The 26,587-nt window shown below is 35.9% G+C and overlaps 1 protein-coding gene across 3 annotated transcripts in view; it reads left to right on the plus strand.

Moving 5' to 3' along the window:
• The window catches only part of CRACR2A (calcium release activated channel regulator 2A), a 301,039-nt gene that overhangs the window by 162,237 nt on the left and 112,215 nt on the right, over positions 1 to 26,587 (plus strand). For all 3 annotated transcript variants that reach the window (XM_031939179.1, XM_031939181.1, XM_012550790.3), the window contains 3 exons: positions 7,143 to 7,254; positions 10,860 to 11,028; positions 21,109 to 21,255. In XM_031939179.1, coding sequence (XP_031795039.1) covers positions 7,143 to 7,254; positions 10,860 to 11,028; positions 21,109 to 21,255 — 428 coding nt within the window. The remainder of the gene's footprint in view (positions 1 to 7,142; positions 7,255 to 10,859; positions 11,029 to 21,108; positions 21,256 to 26,587) is intronic.

Here is a 26,587-nt window from a genome sequence, read left to right on the forward strand (position 1 = left end):
GAACATATGCATGGGTAATTTTTCAACATTGACCCTTTCAATCACTTCTGTTCCAACTTTTTTCCTCCTTTCCTCCACCCCCTCCCCTAGATGGCAGGCAGTTTCATACATGTTAAACATGTTAAAGTATGTCTTAAATACAGTATATGTGTGCAGAACCATACAGTTAGTTCTCTTGTTGCACAAGAAAAATCGGATTCAGAAAGGTAAAAATAACCTGGGAAGAAAAAAAAATGCAAGCCATCCACATTCATTTCCCAGTGTTCTTTCTCTGGCTGTAGCTTATTCTGTTAATCATTGATCAATTGGAATTGAATTGGATCTTCTCTTTGCCAAAGATATCCATTACGAATTTGATCATATAGTATTTTGTTGAAGCATATAAGATCTCCTGTTTGCCTTATTTCATTTTAGCATTTCCTGTAAGTCTCCCAAGCCTCTTATTCAATCCCCATTTTTAAGAAAAATAATATTTTAAAATCCATATACTATAAATTTTAAACCCTTCCAATTGATCATCCATTCAATTTATAAAAATTTTAATTGATTTTTGAAAGAAGAATAATATAAAAAGGGGAGAAAAGGAGGGTAACTTGAACTCTTTTATCGAAATATAACAGAAAAAAAAAAAATCAAACGAAGGGTATGATTGAGATTTTAAGAATTTAAGATACTGCAGTTCACCAAACTCCAAAGTTTCACAATGGTGGCAGATTATTACATGCATGAAAGGGGTGAATTAGCCTCCTTCTCATTGGTGGTTCTTTAAATATGTTCATAAATGCAAGTAGGTGGCACAATGTATAGAATTCCAGGCTTGGAATCAGGAAGATTCATCTTTCTGAGTTCAAATCTGGTCCCAGACACTTACCAGCTGTGTGACCTCAGGCAAACACAAATCTACTTGCCACAGTTTCTTCATCTGTAAAAAGAGCTGGAGAAGGAAATGGTAAACTACTCCAGTATCTTCGTCAAGAAAATTCCAAATGAGTCACATAGTCAGACATTACTGAAAAATAATTAAACAACAATAACCAGATATGTTTGATTCTTAGAGAGATCTCAGTCTCTGAGAGTGAAACAGAAGCAGTTATCTGGTGATTGTGCCCTGAAGTCAGACCATAGGTCTTGTTCAAGGAATTTTTTATCTTTCTTGAGGGAAAGGGGAATAAGCAGGGGAGAATGGGGATATAGAAGAAGATATGAATGGTGTGATAATTGGAGTATCCCAGGATAAATAAATTTAAGAGTCATTGACCCAGTAGATAAACCCTTGAATTGGAAAACTGGCATTTCCAGATCTACAAAGATTTGTTGCTTCCCAGTTGCAAAGTGAACAATTATCTAAGTCTTCCTTCCTGCTTACTCAATTAGTTAAGAAGTATACATATTTTCCCTTCACAGAATGTGTGTGTGTGTGTGTGTGTGTGTGTGTGTGTGTGTGTGTGTATAACTGAATTCTGAGGAGGTATTGTGAAGCTAAGTGGAAAATATGTGGTTTTATATTTCTTTTGAAGGATGATGAGAGAGGTGGAAAATAAAGGTTATTTTTTGCTTTTTGTTAAAACAGAGCCTTTAAACATAATCCCTTTGATGTCAGACAATATTGCTTTGTTTTTGTGTTTTTTCTCTTCTGATTTTTATATTTCTAGTTCCTGTTACCATAACTGGTCATGATTTGTTATTCTTGACCTATGTTTTTATTGGGGATGGGGAAGAAACGTGTGAAAATCCAGGTCTTCTTGACCCTAAAGCCAACCATTTATGCAATCAATAAGCATTTGTTAAATGCTTACTTTATGTCAAACACTCTGGTACAGGGATTTGGAGACTAAAATAAAAACAGCCCCAGCCCTGAACATCTGATTAGGGAAAACAACATAGATCTATATGGATATACAAAGTAAATGCCAGATAATTTTCTGGGGAGAGACATCTACAACCTGGATGAGGGAGGGAAAGGCTCTCATGGCCTTAGGAGATGGCATTTAAACTGAACTTTAAAGGAAGCTGAGGATTATGAGGGACCAAAGTCAGCAGGGATTTCATGCTGGATGTGGAGAATAGACTATACCAAAACACAGAGCAGTTTATATGAGGAAGAGAAAGAAACTCCCTTTTGTCTGGCCTAAGAGTATATGAGAAGTAACGTATAACAAGCCTGGAAAAGGTTGGCTACATTGAACTTGGAAGGATTTTTTAAGTCTAAACACAAGTGTTTATATTTTATCCTAGAAGAAACAGGGAACCACCATTCAGCACCAACATATTTGGCAGAGAAATGTTCTGCAATATCATTTTGGCAGCCACACCCTTGTAGGTTTTTGAGTAGAAACAATTATCAATAAAGAAAGTAGAATTATTTAAACTAAAGAGATTATTAAAGAGACACTCACTCAATAATAATCTGCAGGTATATTAAGATGTATCATTTGGGTAATATGATACATCTGGCATTCAGTTTTACTGATGAAAGAAGCAGGAAATAAACTTGAAACATAGCAAGAAAGATTTGGATTAAGACATTTGGAAAGATTTATGAGAGTTGATATTAGAAAATAATGGAGTGAGTGACAGCAAGGACACAGACGTCTTTCCTGATGAGCTTTAAATTAATGTAGGTATGATGGTTTAAATACAATGATCCTGAAAATAGAGAATGGACCAAATAAGCTCTGAAATTTCCTTCCAGCCATAATACTCTATGTGTATATCATGATGTTGGAAGTAAAATTTAGAGAAGAATAAAGACAAAGAAAGATGTGAATGGGGATTATTATAGTCATTCCTGAAAGGCCAATGGAAGGGGAGAACCTGAGTTGGCTTGTACTCTACTTCTAACATAGTGATATTTGGTTTATAGGAAGCTAATAAATGTCTCCTTTGTAAAATAAAGTCTCTGTCTTTTCTAAAAATCCTTTACTCACCCTCCAAAATAGCTTTTAAGACAGATGGTTTATGGATTATAGATAAAGTCAGAAATTCTTCTGGATGCTAAACAGATGCATGCCTACAATCTCTGCTACTCCCTTGTCCTCTCCCTCTTTTAAAAAACATCATATTTAATTTAATTCTTCCAAATGGCTTCCCCATCATCCCTTCTTCTCATTCTGATGTGCATCGCAGTCTCTCTTAATGTAGCTACCTGCCAAATTAAATTTAATGGTTGATCTGCTAGAAGATTGCCACAGGATATTGCCAAGCGCTCTTGCATGTTGTTTTATGGATTTTCACACCTGCTAACTCTTTTTGCTTTATTATTCAGATGGGTATCACAAAAGAGGTATCGCCCCTTTTTCTTGTCCCAACTAACAGCATCATAATCGTTCCTTCTCTTTCATCATAAGTCACTTTCAGTATCTGTGGAACAAGTATAGGTTTCCCCTTAAATGAGGGATGGGTTTGGGTAAAGAACTTTTGGGGAGAAATTCCTCTTCCAAATAGATAGGAAAATTTTATGATATCAAGCTTATTTGAACCCATTTGAAGGCAGATAGATGTAAGGGAGTATGAGATTTAGAGCCAAAGAGAATCTTAGAAATCATCTAATATAAACTCTCATCTTAGAGATGTGGAAAAATCATCTAATTGTTTAACAGCAGGATTAAAATGGCACCCGACTCAAAAACCCAATTCTCTTTCCACTTCCTTCATCAAGCTATCTGTCCAGTGGCTTTCTGTTATAGCGGTGCAAATCTACCTGACTCCACTGAGGGACAGTAAGAAACTCAGGCGGCAAGCCAGGAGCTCTGCTGCTTTGTTTTCTGTCCCTTCAGAAGAGAATTCAACAATTTGGAGAGGAGTTGGCACCCATTCAGAAACACTGGGCCAAAGCTTTGTTTATTCCTCCATGACCAATCTTCCATGGACATCCAAAAGCAAATTTCCAATGTCCACCCTTCTAGCTTTTAGCTTTTTCCCCTTCTGATCAATCCCTAGAACTTCCTCACCAGGGAGAATGGAGACAGGGAAATTGGAAAACAGAGAGGTAAGAAAAAAGTGAAGACATAAAATTTTACTCTGACCAGTATTACTTGCACACCCCACTGTTCCGTTATCATTATTATTATTATTCAGTTGTGTTCAGTTTTTTGTGATCCCATTTGGGGTTTTCTTGGTAAAGTGAGTGGAGTGATTTGTCAATTCCTTCTCCAGTTCATTTTACAAATAAGGAAACAAAGGCAAACAGTGTTAAGTGAATTTCCCAGAATCACACAGCTAGTAAGTGTCTGAGGCCAGATTTGAACTTTCAAAGGCAAGGCTTCCTGACTCCAAGCCCAACATTCTATCCACTGTACCACCCAGCTGCCCCTACAAAGAACACTAGATTTGAAACTAGAAGACCTTGTTTTAAGCCCAGCTTCTCCACTTATTCACATAACCTTGGGCAAGCCGTTTGGACTAAAGTCATCCAAGTCCTTCCCAGCTCAAAATCTAAATTTATAATTCTGTAATCTCTGATTGAATGAATCCACACAGAAACTGAAATGAGAACAATTGCCCAGGAAAGAGAAAACTGAGGAATAAGATATCCTGAGCACCCTCCAGGTTCTGGCTGTCTCTCCAGGACTCCCTCCAGAACAGGGCTTTTGAATCTTTTTTTGGTATCCCGGACTTCTTCACTCAGCTGGTGGAGTTTAGAAAACTCTTCTTGGAATGTTTGTTGCTTGAATGTATAATTAAAAAAATGCTAGATTTCAGTTCACTGTTAGTAAAAATAAAGATGTAAATTCAAGAAACCCCTGAAATCTATTTACTTCATGAACCAAGGGTAAAGAAATCCTATTACAAGCTGATAGTATTTGAGACTTCCCAGGACTTGGTCGTTGTGGATGAATAAAATCATCTTAGCAACTAACAATACCATCTGGTGGTTAAATTCCTTAATGTATTTCACCAAGCCTGAATTATCAGCTTACATTTTAATTGCCAACTATATAATTTATTCATTAGTTTAACAGAATTATTCTTAAATTCAGAATACCTAAATTCTGGTTCCAGATCTGACACTGTGTGGTCTAGGATAAGTCACTCTCTTTGTTTTCCCAAGTAGAAAGTTATCTTGGATGTGGTCTGTACAAGATGATTTCTGAAATAACTTTCTGCATTTTATGCTTCTGTGATTTGATATGTAAGAAAAGTAGAAGAGAAGAGGAGTGGGAAAGAGAAGAGAGGAGAGGAAAGAAGAGGAGAGGAGAGCAATGTGGGAGAAGGGAGAGGAGAATGACAACAAAGGCAAATTTTTTCCTTTCACAACATTTCCCAGTGGTTATAAAGCCAGCGAGATAGGAAGAAATGGAGGGCAGAGGAAAGACCTGAAAAAAGGGGCACAAGGAGAGGGAGAGTAGATGAGGGATTTTTTCTCTTAGAATATTTAACATAGGTGGGCAAAAATTGTATAGAAGACCTAAACTACTCAAAATTCTCTCTCCTGCCAACTTATTGTTACAATTACCTGGACTAGATCAATACAAATGTAAAAATAAGTTGTACAGAGTGATAAATGCCAACATTGTGAGAACCTGGAGTTATATGATGACCTAGATCCTCATGGAGTTACTCCAAAGCATTTTCACCATTTCCTGGTGCATTAAAAACATTAAGGCGGAACAATAATTAGGAGAATCTAAATGGGCTTGCCTTGGGTGAATGTCATACATGGAGAATAAAATGTTTAGATAACTTACATTATAGGATTTAGAGCTTGAAAAAGGCTTCAAAGTCATCTAAACCAATATACTTCTTTTTATATTTGATGAAATACAAAGGCTTAGGGGAAAGGACCTTGCCCAGGTCACTTATATAGGTAATAAATAGAATCGGGGTTTGAACTAAGGTTTTCTGATTCCTGAGCCCATTCTTCTTCTAGTATGCCATATTACTATCTAATCATTCATTCATTCATTTTTCATGTTGATGACATCTTGTAGCACAGGAATATTCTGTTATAATAATGAAAAAAGTTTGGGTAAATTTCTAATTTGTTTCCAGTTCAGAGATTGATATGTACTTCACCCTTATCATGATCTCTCCTTATAATTCTTACCTTTTCTCCCAGTCCATCACCTGTATTTGAGCCTTACTTCCCTTGCTACCCACGCTTGTTCTTTCCCAATTTCCATATTATCAACCCCCAAACCTTCTATCTATTTTTCCAGAATTACTCTGGAAAAGCTAAAAACTGCTAGAAGTCATTAAACTAAGATGATTGGTTGGCCCATTATAAATTTGTAGTGATCTCACCTAAGTTCCAAGCACTATGTAACAATTCTTTATTTGCTTCCTATTACTGCCCTCTTAACTATAACAGAACCTTTCTACTCTGCTCAAAACGTTTAACTCTACTATCTTCTCTTTAGAAAATGACTGTTCCTTCTTATACTTATATCTTTAGGAGGTTCTGTGATTTCATGAGTAGGTATGAGTAGTAACTCATCTGTGCCTTTTCATGCCATGTGATTATTGTCCATGTTTTTTTAAATCCCCAATAGAGGTTCCATCCAGTATACTAGAGCCTCCCTTGATGACTTTTTAAATATGTTGGAGACACTTGTGTGGCAGCTTAGTTTCCTCTACTTTATCTGTTGTTATATGGCTTCCTACTTCTAAAGATACATCTAAATCTAAATGCTACATCTAAATAAAAAACCATTATGAGGAAGAGGCAGAAGCCTTCATCAAAAAGCATTTCGAAGAAGAGCTGACCCTCAAATGTGGAGTTCAGGAAGTACAATGCATTGAAATTCAGGAGACCACAATGGTTGGAGTCCCAATTCTTTCTCTGACTAGCTATGTGACTTTGTACACATTATTCATTGCTCCAGACTCCAGCTTTTTCATCATGAAAATGAAGGATTTATATTGGGACTTGACCTTTTCTGGCTTTATCAGTTCACTATAAATTTCAAGCCTTTTTGAAATGCTTACTAGGGTTCCAGGCATGAAGCTAAGTGCTGGGGATACAAAGGAAAGACAAAAATCACTGTAGGTCTATCACTAGGAAGGAAGCACTTTCTGGCACATGAGATAAAATCAACTAAAGTTAAGACTAATTTATAGTGGACCTTTAAGTCCCTCCTCCCTAGTCAGCCCACATAGGATGTGTTATTTTCTGTAACAAACACCATTTATGTTGCTTTCAGCGGCTTCACAATGAATTGCCTCTCAGCTTGGAGGATCTGGAGGATGTATTTGATACCCTGGATGCTGATGGCAATGGCTTCCTGACTCCAGAGGAGTTCACCAGTGGATTCAGTGAGTCCTCAATTCACATGTAGTCATATATCTGTAGTTTCTAGATTCTCTAAATTTGTGGGAAGAATGAGAGCTTAAAAAAGGTGAAGAATAATTCATCATGATCATATTCCTGCTCAGTTATTTAGGGTTTCATGGACCAAGACTGTGGTTTGTTTAGGCACCTTAGTTTTTCTTGTTCCTCTTGTTTGTTCAATACTACTCAGTTGCTACCTCCTCGATGAAATCTTCCCTGATCCTTTTAGCCATTTTATCCTGTTCTTCCATAGGAACCCCCGGTATATGAATGGTACAAGTATCAAATTTTAAAATGACACAAAATTGGGAGGAATGGCTGATCAATTGCATTACAAAAGTAAGGATTCAAAAGGATCTTAATCTAAAAGGATGAAGAAAACTTAATAGGTATAATTCTCAATCAGTCAATAAACACCAATTAAGCATCTACCATATGTCAGACACTGTGCTACATGATGGAGATACAAAGAAAGGTATAAGACATTTCCAACTTTCCAGATGCTCATTATCTAAGATGAGTCAATGTGCAAATAACCATGTACAAACAAGACATATGTAGTATAAATTGGACATAATTAACAGAAGGAAGACACTAGAATTAAGGGGGATCAGGAAAAGCTTTCTATAGAGGGTGAAATTTTAGCTGGGACTTGAAGGAAAAAGGAGGTAGAAATGAAGAATGACATGCTTGTACTTTAAAAATGCACACATATTGGATGAAAAAAGTATGGTTAGATTTAATTTGAAACAACAGTGTGACATGGCAGCCAAAAACACTAATGTAATCATAGAATTAATGAAGAGAGGCAATGTCTACGTAGGGAATAGTCCTGCTGTACTCTTACCATTCAGGCTAAACCTATGGCATTGTAGCTAAATCTCAAAGAGCTTCTTTCATTCTGAAAATCATATTTTAGGAAAGATATTTGTACATATCTAGAGAATGAGGAAAGTGAAGTGTCTCAGGTCCATAGGATGAATGTTTGAAGGAAATGGAAATAAATAGAAATAGCTGGGAGGAGACTTAATAGAAGACATAGTATCTGTCTTCAAGTATTGTTAAGTGGAAGGGAGTTTGGGTTTGCTCTGTTTGGTCCTAGAAAATGGAAGTAGGAACAGTGATGAATGGATGTTGAGGGAATTAGATATAAGATAAAACTTCCTAACAATCAAGATTGCCCTGCGCAGAATGGATTTCTTGAGAAGGAGCTAGTGCCTGTTCTTTAGAGGTATTTAAAAATTTTGTGATCATTATCCTAGATAGTATAGGGTATGAGTTTAAACTAGATGGCCTCTGGTGTCCCTGACAGCTCTAATATTCTGTGATTAATGTATTTAGGTCCCACTGCTTAACTTAATCCAAGACAATGGAGATTGGTCAAGGTGACAGTTCATTTAAAATGGTGTCTAGCTGAGAGTTGAGAGTCAAATTTAGGAAGTCATACCATCATGTTTTGTTGTCGTTCAGTCATTTCAGTCATGTTCAAAACCTTTTACCCTATTCGGAATTTTTTTGGCAGTAATACCAGAGTGCTTTGCCATTTCCTTCGCTAACTGATTTTATAGCTTAGGAAACTGAGGCAGACAGGGTTAAGTGAATTGCTCAGAGTCACATAGGTAACACATGTCTGAGACTAGATTTGAACTTAGGATGATGAGACTTTCCACTTTCAGGACTAGCACATTGCACCACCAGCGCCAAACTTGGGGTCAGGAAGATCTGAATTCAAATGTGTCCTCAGGCACTGATTAGCTGTGTGATCCTGGGCAAGTCATTTAACTCTATTTGCCTCAGTTCCCTCATCTGTAAAATCAGCTGGAGAAGGAAATGGCAAACCACTCCAGTATCTCTGCCAAGAAAATCCTAAATGGGGCAGCCAGGTGTCCCAATGGATAGAGTATAAGCCTTGAAGTCAGGAGGACCTGAGTTCAAATTTGATCTCAGACACTTAACACTTCCTAGCTGGGTGACCTTGGGTGAGTCCTGTAACCCCAATTGTTTCAGCAAAAAGAAAAAAAAAGAAAATCCTAAATGAGGTCACAGAGAATTGAATGTGTCTGAACAACCACCACCATCATGTTTCAACCTAACAATAATAAATTTCATTAACACTTTACACTTTTAAGTTATTAAGATATTTTTCTCTCAACCTTTTGTGTTGAGTAGTATAAATGTTAACAATTCTGTTTTATAGATGAAGAAATTGAGTCTTAGAAACATTCAATGATTTTCCTACAACCTTGGAGCTGATAGTGTCAGAGATGGATCTCTAAATTTTAAGTCCACTTTTTGTTCTTGTTATGTAAAAAACAATTGTCAAAGGACAGTTGACTTTTAGAACCAAAATTGGAGGGATTTCTAGTAGATTTGTGTGATCTTAGAGTGAGGGACTCAAGTGCAAAAAAAAAATCCACAAAAGTCAAAATGGCAAGATGTATACCAAACAGGATGGACAAGTTCCAGTGATTCTAGATGATTGAATAGAACATATAGAAATATTCTTTGATTGCCTCATCATATGTAAATGAATATAATTTTTTTAAGATGTCAAATGCTAAAAAGAACCTTAGATATAATGTGTTTTTGTCCCTCAATTTACAAAGGAGGAAACTGAAGTCTACCTAGAGAGGTTGAATAGTTTGTCCAAAGTTAAATAGATAATGTGTGAGTAGGGCTTGGAACCTAGACCTCTTCATTGCCAGACCAGAATTCTTTCCCCTGTCCTGAAGTCCATGAGATGATTGCAAACCAACTGTTGGGGCAGCTAGGTGACAGTACTGGTCCTAGTAAGTCCTAAATTCAAATTCATCTTGAGATTCTTATTAGCTGTGTGACCCTGTGCAAGGTGCTTAATTTCAGTTTCCCTCAGGTGCCTTATCTGTAAAATGAGGATTATAACAGCACCTACTTTCTAGGATTGTTGGGAGGATCAAATGAGATAATATTTCGAAAAGACTTAGCACAATGCCTGGAACATAATAGGTACTATATTTGTGTTTATCATTATCATTAATATTATTATTATTCTCTCTTAAGCAACTACACAGCATCTTATATCTCTTTTTATAAGCAGTCCCATAGTTTGCATTATGTTAGATAGAATTAATATATATTATCATGGTGTGTCTTATCTCCCATATAATAATCACTGTGAAGGTAGGTAAAATACATGTATTAGGAATAATGAATTCCACGGTAAATAATCAAAGGACATGTATATACACTTTTCAGAGGAAGAAATTCAAACTATCAATAGCATCTTTGAAGCTTTGAAGAGAGGGTGGACAGGAAGATAAAGAAATCCTCTCCCCCTCCCCCTCCCCCAAACAGAAGCCTCTTTCACAAGCAGCTCCCATTCTATAGTATCTCTACCTTTCCAAGGTTGATATTTAAAGCACTTAAAGGCATGGCTAATTTATTTTCCAGTTGAGTTATTTCTACCTTAAATGAATTGAAGAGATGTTTTGTGCCTTCTAACAGGAATAGGACATCATCTTTACAATCAGTTGATTGTCAGCTGAGATGAGTGGGAGGGGGAACTCTCTCTCTTACAGGTATTAAATTGTTCTGTTCATTTTGATCCTAGGTCATTTCTTCTTTAACCAAAATATCTCTGATGAAGAGGAGGCCCAGCCCCAGGAAGAGAAAGTCTATGAGTCCAGGTGGGAAGAAGTGATTGAAAACAGGGATGAAGATGAGGAAGACCAGTTCCACACACTGATGGATAAACTTGGAGCACAGAAAATTTTAGAAGAGTAAGTTCTCTAAGGCATTGAAAACCACTTTGGGCCCCTGTATCATTGGTGTTGGGACATGGCCTGAGAGGAAACTTCTTAATCTATCTTGACCTTCTCATTCGATAATAGAATTTAAAGCTAGAAGGGCACACAGAAATAGTCCAGTCCAACTTTATTTATTTTATGCAGGAGGAAGTTGAAACCTATGCAGATAAAAGAGCTTGTTCAGAATCACACAGATCATAAGCAGTAAAGCTTAAATTTAAACTCATGCTCTTCAATTCTTTCTACCAGGAAGAGGAGAGGAAATGAGCAATAAAATGCCTATTGTGTCCCATTTGATGTATCAACTGCCTTTTGCAAATATTATCTCTTTTTTATTAAAGCATTTTATTTACAAAACATATGCATGGGTAATTTTTCAACATTGACCCTTGCAAAACTTTCTGTTCCAAATTTTTTGCTCCTTTCCTCCATCCCCTCCACTAGATGGCAGGCAGTCCAATACATGTTGAATATTCTAAAATATATGTTAAATCCAATATATGTATACATATTTATACAATCATCTTGCTGCACAAGAAAAATCGAATCTAGAAAGAAAAAAAAAACTTGAGAAGGAAAACAAAATGCAAGCAAACATCAACAGAAAGTGTGAAAATGCTATGTTGGGTCCACCCTCAGTTCCCACAGGCCTCTCTCTGGGTATATATGGCTTTCTTCATCACTGAACAATTGGAACTGGTTTGAATTATCTCATTGTTGAAGAAAGTCATGTCTATCAGAATTGATTATTGTTTAGTCTTATTGTTGCCATGTATAATGATCTCCTGGTTCTGCTCATTTCACTTAGCATCCATTACTACAGGCTTCTCTGAAATCATCCTATTGGTTGTTTCTTACAGGACAATAATATTCCATAATATTCATATACCATAATTTATTCAGCCATTCTCCAATTGACATGGGCATCCCATCAGTTTCCAGTTTCTAGCAAAAAGGGCTGCCACAAACATTTTTGTACATGTGGGTCCCTTTCCTTCCTTTAAGATCTCTTTGGGATATAATCACAGTAGAAACATTGCTGGATCAAAGGATATGCACAGTTTGATAACTTTTTGAGCATAGTTCCAAATTGCTCTCCAGAATTGGATCCATTCATAGTTTCACCAACAATGTATCAGTAGCCCAGTTTTCCCATTTCCCCTCCAACATTTGTCATTATCTTTTCCTGGCATCTTAGTCAATCTGTCAGGTGTGTAGTGGTGTCTCAGAGTTATCTTAATTTGCATTTCTCTGATTATTTCTTTATGTCTAGATCATGAACCCATTTCAACCTTATCTTGGTATATGGTATTAAGTGTGGGTCAATACCTACTTTCTGCCATACTAGTTTCCAATTTTCCCAGGAGTTTTTGTCAAATAGTTAGTTCTTATCCCAAAAGCTGGGATCTTTGGATTTGTCAAACACTAAATTACTATAGTCATTGACTATTTTGCCTGTGAACCTAACCTATTCCACCTATCAACTACTCTGTTTCTTAGCCAGTGCCAAATGGTTTTGACGATCACTGCTTTATAATATAGTTTTAGTTCTGGTGCAGCTGGGCCATCTTCATTTGCTTTTTTTTTTTTTTTTTCATTAATTCCCTTGAAATTTTTGACCTTTTGTTCTTCCAGATGAATTTTGTTGTTATTTTTTCTAGGTCAATAAATAGTTTCTTGGGAGTTTGATTGGTATAGCACTAAATAGATAATTTAGGTAGTATTGTCATCTTTATATTTGCTTAATTTATCCAAGAGCATTTGATATTTTTCTAATTGTTTAGATCTGACTTTATTTGTATGGAAAGTGTTTTGTAGTTTTGCTTATATAGTTCCTGACGCTTCTTTGACAGATAGATTCCCAAATATTTGACAGTTATTTTAAGTGGAATTTCTCTTTGTATCTCTTGCTCTTGGATTTTGTTAGTGATGTATTAAAAGTACTGATGATTTATGTGGATTTATTTTGTATCTTGCAACTTTGCTAAAGTTGTGGATTATTTCTAATAGTTTTTTAGTTGATTCTCTAGAGCTCTCTAAGTATACCATCATATCATCTGCAAAGAGTGATAATTTAGTTTTCTCATTACTTACTTTAATTCCTTTAATCTCTTTTTCTTCTCTTATTGCCAAAGCTAGCATTTCTAATACAATCTTGAACAGTAATGGTGATAGTGGGTAACCTTGTTTCACCTCTGATCTTATTGGGAATGGTTCCAGTTTATCACCATTACATATGATGTTTGCTGATGGTTTTAAATAGATGTTACTATTTTAAGAAAAAGTCCATTTATTCCTATACTCTCTAGTGTCTTTAATAGAAAGGGATGTTGGATTTTATCAAATGCTTTTTCTGCATCTATTGGGATAATCACATTTTTTTTTTGCTAATTTGGTTATTGATATAGTTAGTTATGCTAATAGTTTTTACTAATATTGAACCAGTCTTGCATTCCTGGTATAAATCTTACTTGGGCATGGTGTATTATCCTGGGGATGATTTTCTGTAATCTCTTTGCTAATATTTTATTTAATATTTTTGCATCAATATTCATTAGGGAAGTTGGTCTATAATTTTCTTTCTCTGTTTTCATCCTACCTGGTTTAGTTATCAGTACCATGTCTGTATCATAAAAAGAATTTGGCAGGAATACTTCGTTCCCTATTTTTTCAAATAGTTTATATAGTATTGGAGTACATTGTTCTTTAAATGTTTGGTACAATTGACATGTAAATCCATCTGGTCCTGGGGATTTTTTTCTTAGGGAGTTGATTAATAGCTTGTTTTATTTCTTTTTCTAAAATGGGACTATTTAAGTAATTTATTTCCTCTTCTGTTCAAAAAATATATTTTTGTAGGTATTCCTACATTTCACTTAGGTTATCAAATTTATTGGCATAAAGTTGGGTAAAGTAACTCCTCCTAATTATTGCTCTAATTTCCTCTTTATTTGGTGAAATGTTCTCCCTTTTCATTTTTGAGACTAACAATTTGATTTTCCTCTTTCTGTTTTCTAACCAAATTAACTAAAGGTTTATCTATTTTGTTGATTTTTTTCCATAAAACCAACTCTTAGTTTTATTTATTAATTCAATAGTTTTTTTTAGTTTCAATTTTATTGCTCTCTCCTTTTATTTTTAGAATTTCAAGTTTGGTATTTGGTATTTGTTCTTTTTCTAACTTTTTTAGTTGTAAGCCAAATTCATTGATTTTCTCTTTCTCTATTTTATGCAAGTAAGCAATCAGAGATATAAAATTTTCCCTTATTACCACTTTGGCTGCATTCCACAAATTTTGATATGCTGTCTCATTATTGTTATTCTCTTGGATGAAATTATTGTGTCTATGATTTGTTGTTTCACACATTCATTTTTTGGGATGAGTTTACTTAGTTTCCAATTAGTTTTTGGTCTATTTTCTCCTTATATTGCATGTGATTTTTATTACATCATGATCTGAAAAAAATGCATTTACTATTTCTTCTTTTATGCATTTTATTTTGAAGTTTTTAGGCCCTAACACATCATCAACTTTGTATAAATTCCATTTCTTTTATGATTTCCTGTAAGAATATCTAGTTCTTTTATTCATCATGGTTTCAGGAAGCCCAATAATCCTTAAATTGTCTCTGCTAAATCTACTTTCCAGGCCAGTTGTTTTTCCTGGGAGATATTTCATATTTTCTTCTATTTTTTCTTTTTCTTTTTGTTTTTATTTGATTGATTCTTGAAGTCTTATTGAGTCATTCACTTCCATTTGTTCAATTCTAATTTTTAGTGTATTTATTTTCAGTTACCTTTTTTAGCTCTTTTTGCAATTGGCCAATTAAATTTTTTTGTTCATTGCATTCTTTTTCCATTTTTCCATTCCTTCTTGCAATGATCAATTTCATTTCCCCCCTTTTCTTCCAACTCTCTTTTAAGATCTTTTATGCAATCTTTGAAGAAAGCCTTGTGAAATGGGGACCAGCTCAAGTCTCTCGTTGGGGCTTCTTCTGGAGTTGCTTTGCCTTTAGGAATCTCAGGAGTTGAGGTCTGTTCTCTCTCTCTCTCTCTCCATAAAAGCTGTCTATGGTGAGAGTTCTTTTTTGTTTTTTATTAATTTTTTTTAAGGTTGAGGTCTGTTCAATGCAAAGGAGCGATGGCTGCTTTAATTTGCCCTCAGGCAGTTCTGCTGATTTATTTCAAGTGCTGGGTAATAGTGGCTGGGTCTGGCATTCTTCAGGGGTTCAGTGGTTTACAATTTGTCTTTTACAAAAGGCAAATCTGCCAAACCACCTGCTTGCAACCAGGACAAAGTGATCTAAGAGGCTCACAGAAGATTCCCAGGTGCGTGGAAGCTATAAAACTCTGACTCTCCTCTCTAGCTTCTTGCCCCAGTCTCCCTAGGCTGTGGTCTGGGTACAGTAGCCTGTCCCCCTGCCTGATTGAAACAGACCTGTTCTGAAGTTCTTCCAAGGTATCTTCTTCTATAAATGTGTTGTACTTCAAATATTTGTGGATTCTTTGACTTCAAAACCAGTTTAGAGGCTTAATCTGCTGTTGGTTTGAGAGAAGGTTAGAAGAGGTTACAAAGAGTCTGCTCTCTAGTACCTTGGTTCCGCCCCGGAACTACAAATACTATATCATTTAATTCTCAACTGTGTTATTAATATCCCAACTTTACAGCTGAGGAAACTGAGGCAGAGTTTAAGTGACTTGCCTAGGGTCATTGAGTTAGTAAGTGTCTGAGGCCAGATTTGAACTTATTTTACTAACTCCAGAATCAACATTCTATCTATTACATCACCTAGCTACTACCTTTTCCTGATACCAAGTATCATTGGTATAGAAATCCCCTTCTTGATACTCCCTTGTAGTGATCCATCCATGCCTCTTTTTTCTGATTCTTTATAGGAAAAACATCTTGCCCATTTCCTTTCATTTTTCATAAAAACTTACTGGGATCAAAGGATTCCCATCTTTTGAGAAGTACAACCATATCAAGGTTGGTTTGACTTGCATAGATTTTAGTTAGAGATATATAGAAATAGAAATGCAAGATGATCCTAATCAGCAGCATCTGTTCTACTGGGTTCCCTTGCTCTGGGAAATAACAACCCAAGAAAGGTCAGAATTTTTTTTAAGATGAAGAAACTTTCTTCCATGGGGAAAGGGAAAGGGGAGGAATCTAGACCAAGGCTCACACACAAAAAAGATATGGTTGAAGGTCTGCCTATTCCAAATAGTAGTTACCACTTCAGAATGTACCTGCATCTTGGTTTCAGGTGTCATAGCCTGAGAGAAGCCACCACAGGTTCTAGCCTCCATATACCCCTCTGTCCTGAATTCTGCCTTTCCCAAGGCCTATTATTCTATCAGTTTTTAACCATTAACTCTAATTTGTATACACTAAGTAAAGTCAGGCTTTCAGCTCAGATTAATAGGATCTACCTGTAGTCTTCCCCTTTTTGCTTTCCTTTCTTCTTACCCTTGGAACCAGGGTTTCTTTCACACCTGGCCACAGTGAAAGTACAAGAGACTCAGGGCTATCTGCATGAAGCATTTACTTGGTCTCAGTACCTTAGACAATGCCTTTATTGGTCTCCAGTACTTTTGCATTGTACATCTGAAACCCATAATGTCTGTGTATGTATCTGGCCCAGTTTTTCTGAGGGAAAAAAGTTTCCCAATTCTTTAACAAACAAGATTCCCTGCCTTTTCTTTCTGTCTCTGTCTCTGTTTCTCTCCCTCCCTTCCTCTTTCCCTCCTTTCCTTCCCCTCTCCTTCCCTCCTTCTCTCTCTCTCTCTCTCTTCTGTGTTCAACAATCACAACAAACCAATCATATTTGTTGTTGGTATATTTAATCATAATATAAATGGCTCAGAAAACAAAGTAAACATTTAAGAAATTGAGAATTGGATAACTGACTTGGCAAGGGTCATTTAGTTAGAAAGTAACAGTGTGACCAATCTGGACCCTTTTTCTAGCATACTGAAGCAGAAATTTAGGTTAGGCATGAATTAGTTATTTACATCAGTTTTATTTTTTTTTTTTACAATTTCTATCACTTGGTAAACCAATCTTCCTAGGTACTCAGGGTTTCAACCCAAACACAAATACATCTCTAGACACCTCCATTTCTTCCATAAAGTCTTTTTATCCAGAAAAAAATGAATTTAAACATTGGCTCTTAGGCTGGGACTAATAGAAACTGGGCTTGCCCTAAAATAGATTGCATATAACATTTATCTTCTTATTGCTTTTAAGTCCTGTGTCTACTGACATCAGATTCAATAACTTATCTAAGTACAAGAATCCTGCAGCTGAGGACTAACCCTCTCAGAGCTTGGGGAAAAGGATTAACAGTAGAAGATGTAGATGGCTAGATTAAGGTCAGAGGGATGGGGAGTATATCACTGGGACTAGCACAGTTTGTCAGCCCAGATAGAGTATTTGTGGCTTAACGATTTCTAGAAGATTTTTTAGGATCGTGGCAGGGTCAAAAGAGGCCAGTGAGACTGGTAATGAGCACACTGTCAGAATGAGCATTCTGCAAGAGAATTTTATGGGTGGGATTGTTGCAGCAATAGTTAATTGGAACAGTGGAAGGATTTTAGGAAAAAGATACCAGCTGGTATCCACCAGGAGGGAACAGTCAGAAAATTTGTCACCTGCATTAGCTTTTTAACAAAAATGTGGCCAAATCCTAGTGATAGAGCAGAAAGAAAACTTCTCCAGAGAGGATACTTTAACCTCTGGTACAGAAACTCTTGAGAAAGTGGGGAGGGGGTTGCCCTTGGGCACAGCTTGTGACAGATTGGCTCTGTGTTGGTCCTGTAACAGAGCAGACATTGCTCAATCTTTTAACTGGATATAATCACCTTAATACCTCAAACAGCTTATAGTACTGACCTGACATGTAAGATTTTCCCTAGGGGTACACACAATAAACAGTGGTACACAAGCAGAGAAACACAGGAACGGCCCACCCAGGTGACCAGACCTCTCAGAGTTATACTGCTCTGCCACAAAAATATCTCACCTGACTCTTTTGTTCTCTCTCCTATAAACTCATTAAGCTCTGCAGATACTTTATAAGGGTCATTTTAGGATACAGTGACTCATACATCTTAAGTTCTTTTTACAAGCTGCCTCTAGTCAGCTTTAGAATGGGATGGAGGCTGATTCCTCCATTAGGCATTGGGTTAATGGAAATAGCCTCTGCCTTCTTGCTTTCACAGATTAATTGCAACATACCCTCATTCATCACCCTACTGAGGTGAAGAATAGAGAGGTTTTCTTGGAAAGAAGGAACATTCCCAAGCTGCCCTGGTAGTTGCCTATCTGTACATGTGCAAGATAGCAATCATGAAGCATCCCTCTGGGTCTTGATGCCAGAGGATCAGGAGAAAAACTTCACCCACAGGGTTTGTCTTAGATAAGAAAAGGCTATATAGAAGGTCTATGAAGGTCAATCTATTGACATTGGGTGATTAGATTTCTCCAACAAAGACAGAAATCCTTCCTCATCTCAAATTCTATCACCTACATGAAGCTGCCTTATTTCTTCCTTTCCCTAAACAGCTAGTGATCTCTCCTTCATCTAATCTCATAACACTCTGTGCTTTTCATATCCTAATCCATCTTACATATCTGTTTATATATCTTATTTCCTTGAGGACAGCAACTGTACCATTTATTTCTCTTTCTGACTAGTGAAGAACATTGTATATGGTAGGTACTTAATGCATGAATGAATAGGAAAACAGACATGGTGTGACATGATTGATGCTGAAGGGGCAGCAGCAGAATACTTCAGTTGAAGAATGCCTACAGTTATTTGCAGTAATTCACTAACTATAAGCATATAAAGGAACTTGAGAATATTCTACTGACCCTGTTTGTAGCAGATATGTTTGGAGGCTCAGCCCTGGATGTTTGTGATGGAGTGGGTCTGGAATGGAGTGTGAGGAACACAAAGAATGAGTTTAGAGTGATTTGTGATAGGAGTTAGGGCTTGATTAGTAAGTGAGAAGGAGATTCACACTAAAGGGGAATGCCATTGAGTCAGGTTATATGAATAGAAGGAAGAGTTCCAATCTTAGTCAAGTTGAGAGTTTGGGGCCTTTGGGTACAGATCCTGTGAGGGTTTGGAATCCCCCTCTGGCAGAGGTTCTTAAACTTTTATGTATTGTAGACCCCTTTGGTAGCTTATGGGTCCCTTCTTAAAATAATGATTTTAAATGCTAAAATAAAATCCATGGAAATTGTTATACAAATTATTTTTAAGTTCATGGATTGTAGGTTAAGAACCACTGCTTTAGGGTGAACTTCCATTACAGAATATGGGTAGTATGAGAATTAAAGCAGCATGTGGCAAGAGATGCTGCCAACTTGCACAAAAGCTGGTGAGATTGAATTCCCACTGGATCTTTTCATCGATCTCCTCAGACTCATTGTAACAATGTAGAATTAAAATCTCTTTAGAGGCAGAATTCTCTCATCATCTTTTCTGACACTCAATTTCTCTCCATAGTCTACACAGGGGAAAAAGCAAGTGGTCAGGAGAAAGCTAATGGACACAATGTATGTAAGCATGGTTAAGGGAAAGTTCCTGCAAGGTGTGTGGAGGGGACACCTTGTGTCCTGCACCCTGCACCCTGCAAGGTGTGGGGGGAGCGTCACATGGGGAGGTAGAAGGTGTTAATGGAACTGTGTGCAAAACTTTTCTTACCATAAAGGTAGAGATAGCTCAGCTAATTAATAATACATAGTCATATTGAGATATATAAGACCTATATTGATGGTGAAAGTTCCTACTGCTGACAAATTATAGATCTTTCCAATAATTATGTATGTTCAGGGCTATAAAAGCTCTGGGAGAGATTATAGAACTATTTTATATATCATTTAAGAGAAAACCAGGAATGAACTTTATTTGGACCGGGTAGCTTGAACTCATCAAGGATAGCTAGAACATCCTGTTACCATTTTTTTCCTGGCCTTTTCAGTCCTAAAATCATTCAGCTTGTCAGAAAGAATAGACAAAAAATAAGTAGTTCTGTTTTCTCCCTTTCCCCCAATTTTCTTTTATTATTGCTTCATCCTTTCTTTCTCTTTCTTTTCATTTATCTTATCTTTCCCTAGCAGTAAGCTGATCTCTCCTTCCATAATCCCCCATCATAGAGCTTAAAAACCTTTGTTATTCTTAGTTTTTATTTTTGCCAGCTTTAGCACATTCTGAAATTTAGTGTTTGTGACCTTATTTGTACAAGACCATGCCATCCATTTATGTTCCTCCTCCATTATCTGTTCCTGTCTCCATTTTCTCTTCATGTCTTTCATTTTCTCTACATGTCTTTTTTATTAATTTTTTTTGCCTCCTTGGTCATCTACATTTGTCATTTTGGGCAACTGCTCCTTTCCTCCCATATCCAGAATTTCCTTTTGTATTTTCAGAATTTCATACTTAAGGACTTCTGATACCTTCAAGGCTTCCTTCTGCTTTGTGGATGCTCATTTTTTTTTTACAACACTGATACTTTGACACTTCTCAATGATTCCCTTCTTCCCGCCCACATAGAATTGTTCTTTGAAACAAATAAATACAATTAAATTCCTTCATATCTTCTAACTCTGTTTGTACCTTTCTCAATACATGTTTCAGATTTCTTCTTTCCTCCCTTCTCTGTTGTTTTTACACTAATTCTCAGTGGGGAGGGTTCAAGAAGGAGAGGTTTCTTCTAGCTTTTTGTCTTCAACTTTAAATATCAAATGCCAATCTTTCCCACCTCTGAGTTTTCTCTTCCAAGTTTCATAATCCTCATCTCTAAATTTATCTGGATTCTCTTACCTTCCCCATCTTTTACATATTGGAAACTATTGGGTTGAGAGGATTTGACTACATAATCCATGTTCTGAGGTATGTTGGACAATTAATAGATTAATATTGGTTGCTAGGCTCAGAAGTAATTCCATAGCCCTCATTTACTTGACATATATTACATCAATGATCACACTATTCTTCAGTTCCCCTGTTCTTCTTCTTTTTTTTTTTTTCTTTTTAACAGTGAAAGTGATATTAAGCAACTTTGGGAGCAGCTAAAGAAGCATGAACCTAACTTGCTGTCCAACTTTGAAGAGTTTCTCTCCAGAATATTCTGCCAGCTCCAGGAAGCCCACAAAGAGAAGGATGAACTTGAATGTACCCTGAGAAAGTGAGTTTCCAAACTCAATTTGTCTCTATCTGAACAGATAGATCAGTCTTTCTGTTATGTCTTCCATCTAAATATCCTAGAATATTTTAAAATCATTCTTTAGAAAAGATAGCTGGACCATTTCCAATTATCTTGATTGTCTTGATTGGACTGTGAGGCTGATGATGACTGAATATCTCTGTTTCACTTAAATCTAATTAATTCAAAAGTCAACATATCACCCTTGTGATATAATTGATCCCCTATGAGAACCAAAGTACTAACAACAGATAAGATAGCATTACATTCACATTATGTACTCTGAGATGTAGAAACAGAGAGAGATTCTTTCAATATCATTTGGTAGTAGCACCTACTTGGTTATCCCATAGCTTTGGATATTTCCAATGTGTGAAGAGGCAGATTAGAGTATCCTCCTTCCACTGCCTTCTCAGATTTTTTGTGTTTTGTCTCTTTCTCCAAGGACTCTCCTGACAGTTCCTATCATTCAGGATCCCTCTACTTCTGAGAGGGGATAGAACCAGGGAAATATAAGCAAACATACAGTTAGTTATACGCAACAAGTCAAAGTAATACCTCATATCTTCTGAGAAGATGAGATAGAATCAGGCAATATAGATGTACTGCACAAAATATGGGACAAGTCAGATTGGTGGTATTTCATTCAGTTTTTCTAAATCAATGAACATTTATTATGCACATACTATGATGATTCATGTCATTGCATATCTATTTGCATTGAAGAATTAGCATTTTGTGGGTTAGTGGTAGCCCTGAAAATATGAAAATGGATACTGACTCTGATTTAAAGAACAATTATAATTATCCAATCAATTCAATAAACAGTTATTAAGAATCTACTACTGCATTGAACTCTGGGGATACAAAAATAAATAAAAGATAAATGAATGGATAAATAAGTAAATAAATAAGAGAGTTTAAAATCTTAAGGGGGAAACAACACACAAAAGAAAAAGAAGGAGGAGAAGGGGAGTGGGGGGAGAGAGAGCTTGCATGTAGGGAAGGAGGAGACACAAAGATAGACAGAGTGGTGGGGTTAGGGGGTAAATGGTGGTCAGGGAAGGAGACTTTGGTTTTAGTTTAGAAAGTCATTAATACGGTGAATGGACCAATGAGATAGTTGCTTGACATCTTCTTTCCTGAACTAATGGTAATTTTAATCTAATTATAGATCTCAGAGTAAGAAATGGGGAAGGGGAGGATAGGAGAAAGCAGGGGAGTTTTAGCTTGTTGATAGCGCTAAAAATGACCAAGGTGAAGAAGTCTGGTTGTGTTTAGACTCTCATCACTTAGAATATGGTCCTGGGGCAGAATTTTAGTAATACAGCAAGGTGGTGGGACAGAGAGAAGAAAGATTGGGGGGGGGGGAGTTTCTGAACTAGGAAGTCTCTCCACTGATCAACTCAGAGGTCTGAGCTAAAAAAAAAAAAAAAGAAAGGATAAATATATTTAAACAATTAAACCATCATTTATAGTAGTCTGGGACATAATCTAGAGCATATGATAAAAGCCCAAGGAAGAGTTTTCATAGAGTTTGGAAACAACTAAAGAGGTCATTTCAACTCTATCTCTGTCTTCAAGCAGAATAACAATGAATTCCCTTCAGGAGATTTGGGTGAGTAAATTAGAAATGGAAATTGGTTGATTATATTCCTAACATTTTCTCAATAAGGGACTCCACAGATTCTCTTTGGACGCTTCATGATATCTTAAAAATAGCATAAACTCAAAATTTGAATGTATTTGAGCATCTCAGAATTCATGCTGAAATGGTCCTAAACTAAATTGACTGAGCCCAGAAATTGTAAAGACTAGAAAACATTTGCCCTTTGAAGATTATTTATGAATTACTGTCATCCCACGCTTTTCCCCTCTTTTTCTCCTTACTCCGACAGCTAGGTTTTGACCTTTTGGTGCTCTGTTTAGGATGCCTTATTTTAGAAAGCTATTGACAAGGAGGAGTATATGCAAAGGGAAATGATAAGGATAGAGAAGGAACTAGATATCATAGCATTAAAGAATTATTAAAATAACTCAGCATATTTAGCCTAGAGAAGAGGAGATGTGGGAGGACATGATAGTTGTTTTCAAATATTTTCATTTTCATTACATAGAAGAGGCCTTAGACTTCTACTTAGCCTTGGAAAACAAAATCAGGAATAATGGATAGGTAGGATTTTAGACAGATAATAGTAATAATAGTAAATATATAGCAACAATGAAAACAATTGTTTATATAGTACTTTAAACTCTGCAAAGTGATTTATAAATGTTGTCTTATTTTGCCCTCACAACCCTTACAAAAAGTTCAGTGATTCCCCCAACGTCACATGGTCAAGCTGCTGTTGGTGCCATAATACACCTGTGTACAGCACTGTTGCTGTCTGGAAGAAAGATCTGAGTTCAAAAGTGGCTTCTGGTTGTTGTGATCATCAAATGAGATCATGTTTACAAATCACTTAGCACAATGCATGGCACATAGCGGATGTTTAATAAATACTTATTCTCTTCTTCTCTGAGATTTTCACTCAGGTCCTCTGATTCTGAATGCAATATTTATTGAACAGTGCTTTGGGCTATTACTTTTTGCATTGAACTGTAGCAGGACTATCAATCAAAGACTGTTGAGAATCTGGTTTAACTCCTGAAAAAAGTGAAAAGTCTTATTCAGGACCTCCCAATGAGTTCATAAAACTTCATTATGTTTTCAGGGAGTTATATGCATTCTTTAAAAACAATAGAACTCAAAAAAAAACCCACAATAGAATTCAAAACATAACAAAAGAACAACATGAATTTAAGGATGGAAATCCTGCAAGTGGTAGTTTCAAATGACATATTTTCACACAAAAATTGGGCATGAGAAGTTGCCAGTTAGAACTACAAAGGACTGAAGATCTCTCTTAGAGAATTTTATAGATTTGCACAGTATACAATGTTTGCTTTTTTATCGTGGCCAAGCAACCGCTGTCTATGCTCAAAACAAATGTCATTATCTGTCAATAAAAATAAATAAATAAAAATGTATGCCTCTCTCTATTCTTCAGTTTAACAGGGAAAGAGTAGATGTTCCTTTAAAAATGAGAATGTGCTTCAAGGTAAAAACAAACAACAACAACAATAAAAATTTTTTTGAAGAGACAGAAGGAAATACTGACTTTTTAGGAGGTTGGAGTGTGAAAAAAACTACACAGGAAAGAGAAAGGCTTACTGGATCCTTAAATGTAATGTAGTGCACCTAATCTAGGTAGAAGCAGAAGATTGGTTAATCAGAGGATCCAGAGTTAGGTCAGTCCATTCGATAAAACTATAGGATGCAAGGGACAGGAACAACAACAGGCTGCTAGCGGTTATATTCATTAGCTTAGAAAGGACATGAAACCTTAAGTAGCTAACAATCTGAGTGAACCAAGATTAGAAAAGGTATAAAACTAGGAATGGCCAATTTCATTAAAACATTCATTCTCACAAGTCATTGTGAAGGAAGATTAAAGAAGTCTTTTTCCTTTGAGAGATGTGAAATAGTTCCTCAATCAATTTCTTAACCTTTTATAATATATGGTATAGCACAAAGTCATTGTGTAATTTTCTACTAACATCTGTGAATTTCCATCATTTTAGAACAATTCTGAATTTGAATATCTTTTTATATACACTATGTTGACATGATCATATTAATAAAATGTGTTAATCTGTGATTTCATATAATAATGTTATATAGTATATAACAATTTATATTTATATATATAATCTATAATTATATATAATTCATTATTCTTTCAATAAGGACAAGATTTCCAGGCCACTGAAAGTAAAAAGCAAATCCCCTATACAAGTTTTTGGGTGAATATATTTTAAATTCTTTTTTAATAATAGATTTTTATTTTCAAAATACATGCAAAGACAGTTTTCAACATGCAAAATCTTGTGTTCCAAATTTCTCCTTTCCTTTCTCTCACCTCCTCCCCTAGACAGCAAGTAATCCAATATATGTTAAACATGTGCAGTTCTTCTATATGTATGCCCACATATATCATGCTGCATGAGAAAAATTAGATCAAAAAGAGAAAAAATGAGAAAGAAAAAAAAAGCAAATAACAATAAACAAAAATACTATGTGTGATCCACATTCATTCCTCAGATACTGCTTTCTGGATGAAGATGGCTGTCTCCATCATAAGTGTATTGGAATTGGCCTGAATCACGCCAATATTAAAAAGAACCACATTCATCACAATTGATCATCCCCTAATCTTGTGGTTGCTGTGTACAACATTCTCTTGGTTCTACTCACTTTTCTTAGCATCAGTTCATATAAGTCTCTCCAGGCCTTTCTAAAATCAGCCTGTTGATCATTTCTTATAGAACAATAATATTCCATAATATACATCTACCATAACTTATTCAGTCATTTCCCAACTGATGGGCATCCATTCAGTTTCTAGTTTCTTGTTACCACAAAAAGGGCTGCTACAAACATTTTTGCATATGTTTTTATGATCTCTTTAGGATACAGACCCAACAGAAACATTGCACAATTTGATAGCCCTTTGGGCATAGTTCCAAATTCCTTTCCAGAATGGTTCGATCAATTCACAACTCCAACAATGCATTAGTGTCCCAGTTTTCCCATATCCCCTCCAACATTTATTATCTTTTCCTGTCATCTTAGCCAATCTGAGAGGTGTATAGTCGATCTCAGAATTGTCTTAATTTCTCCAATTTCTCCAATCAATTCTAATCATTTCTCTAATCAATAGTGATTTAGAGCCTTTTAATATTTTATATTCTTAAGAAGATGACTCTATTACAGTGTCCTCTGCAGTTCTAACAAAATTTTTGGAGTAGTCTTGAATGAAAAAGAAAATTTCATTGGTAAAATTATCTTTTAAAAAATCTTAAACATTACAGCAACAACAAGAATATGGATGATCCATTCTGATGGACATGGCTCTTTTCAACAATGAGGTGATTCAGATCAATTCCAATAGACCTGTTTTGGAGAGAGCCATCTGTATCCAGAAAGAGGACTATGGGGACTGAATATATATCACAGCATAGCATTTTTACCTTTTTTATTGCTTTCTTGCTTTTTGTTTTTTCTCATTTTTTTCCTATATGATCTGTCTTATGCCACATGAAATTTGTGGAAATATGTTTAGAAAAATTGCACATGTTTAACATTTATTGGATTATTTGCTATTGGGGGGAGGAAGGAGAAAAAAATTGGAACACAAGGTTTTACAAGACTGAATGTGGAAAATTCTTTGTATATTTTGATAATAAAAAGCTATTATTAAAAAAAATCTCA

The sequence above is a fragment of the Sarcophilus harrisii genome, chromosome 5 (genome assembly GCF_902635505.1).
Source record: "Sarcophilus harrisii chromosome 5, mSarHar1.11, whole genome shotgun sequence".
Lineage (NCBI taxonomy): Eukaryota > Metazoa > Chordata > Mammalia > Dasyuromorphia > Dasyuridae > Sarcophilus > Sarcophilus harrisii.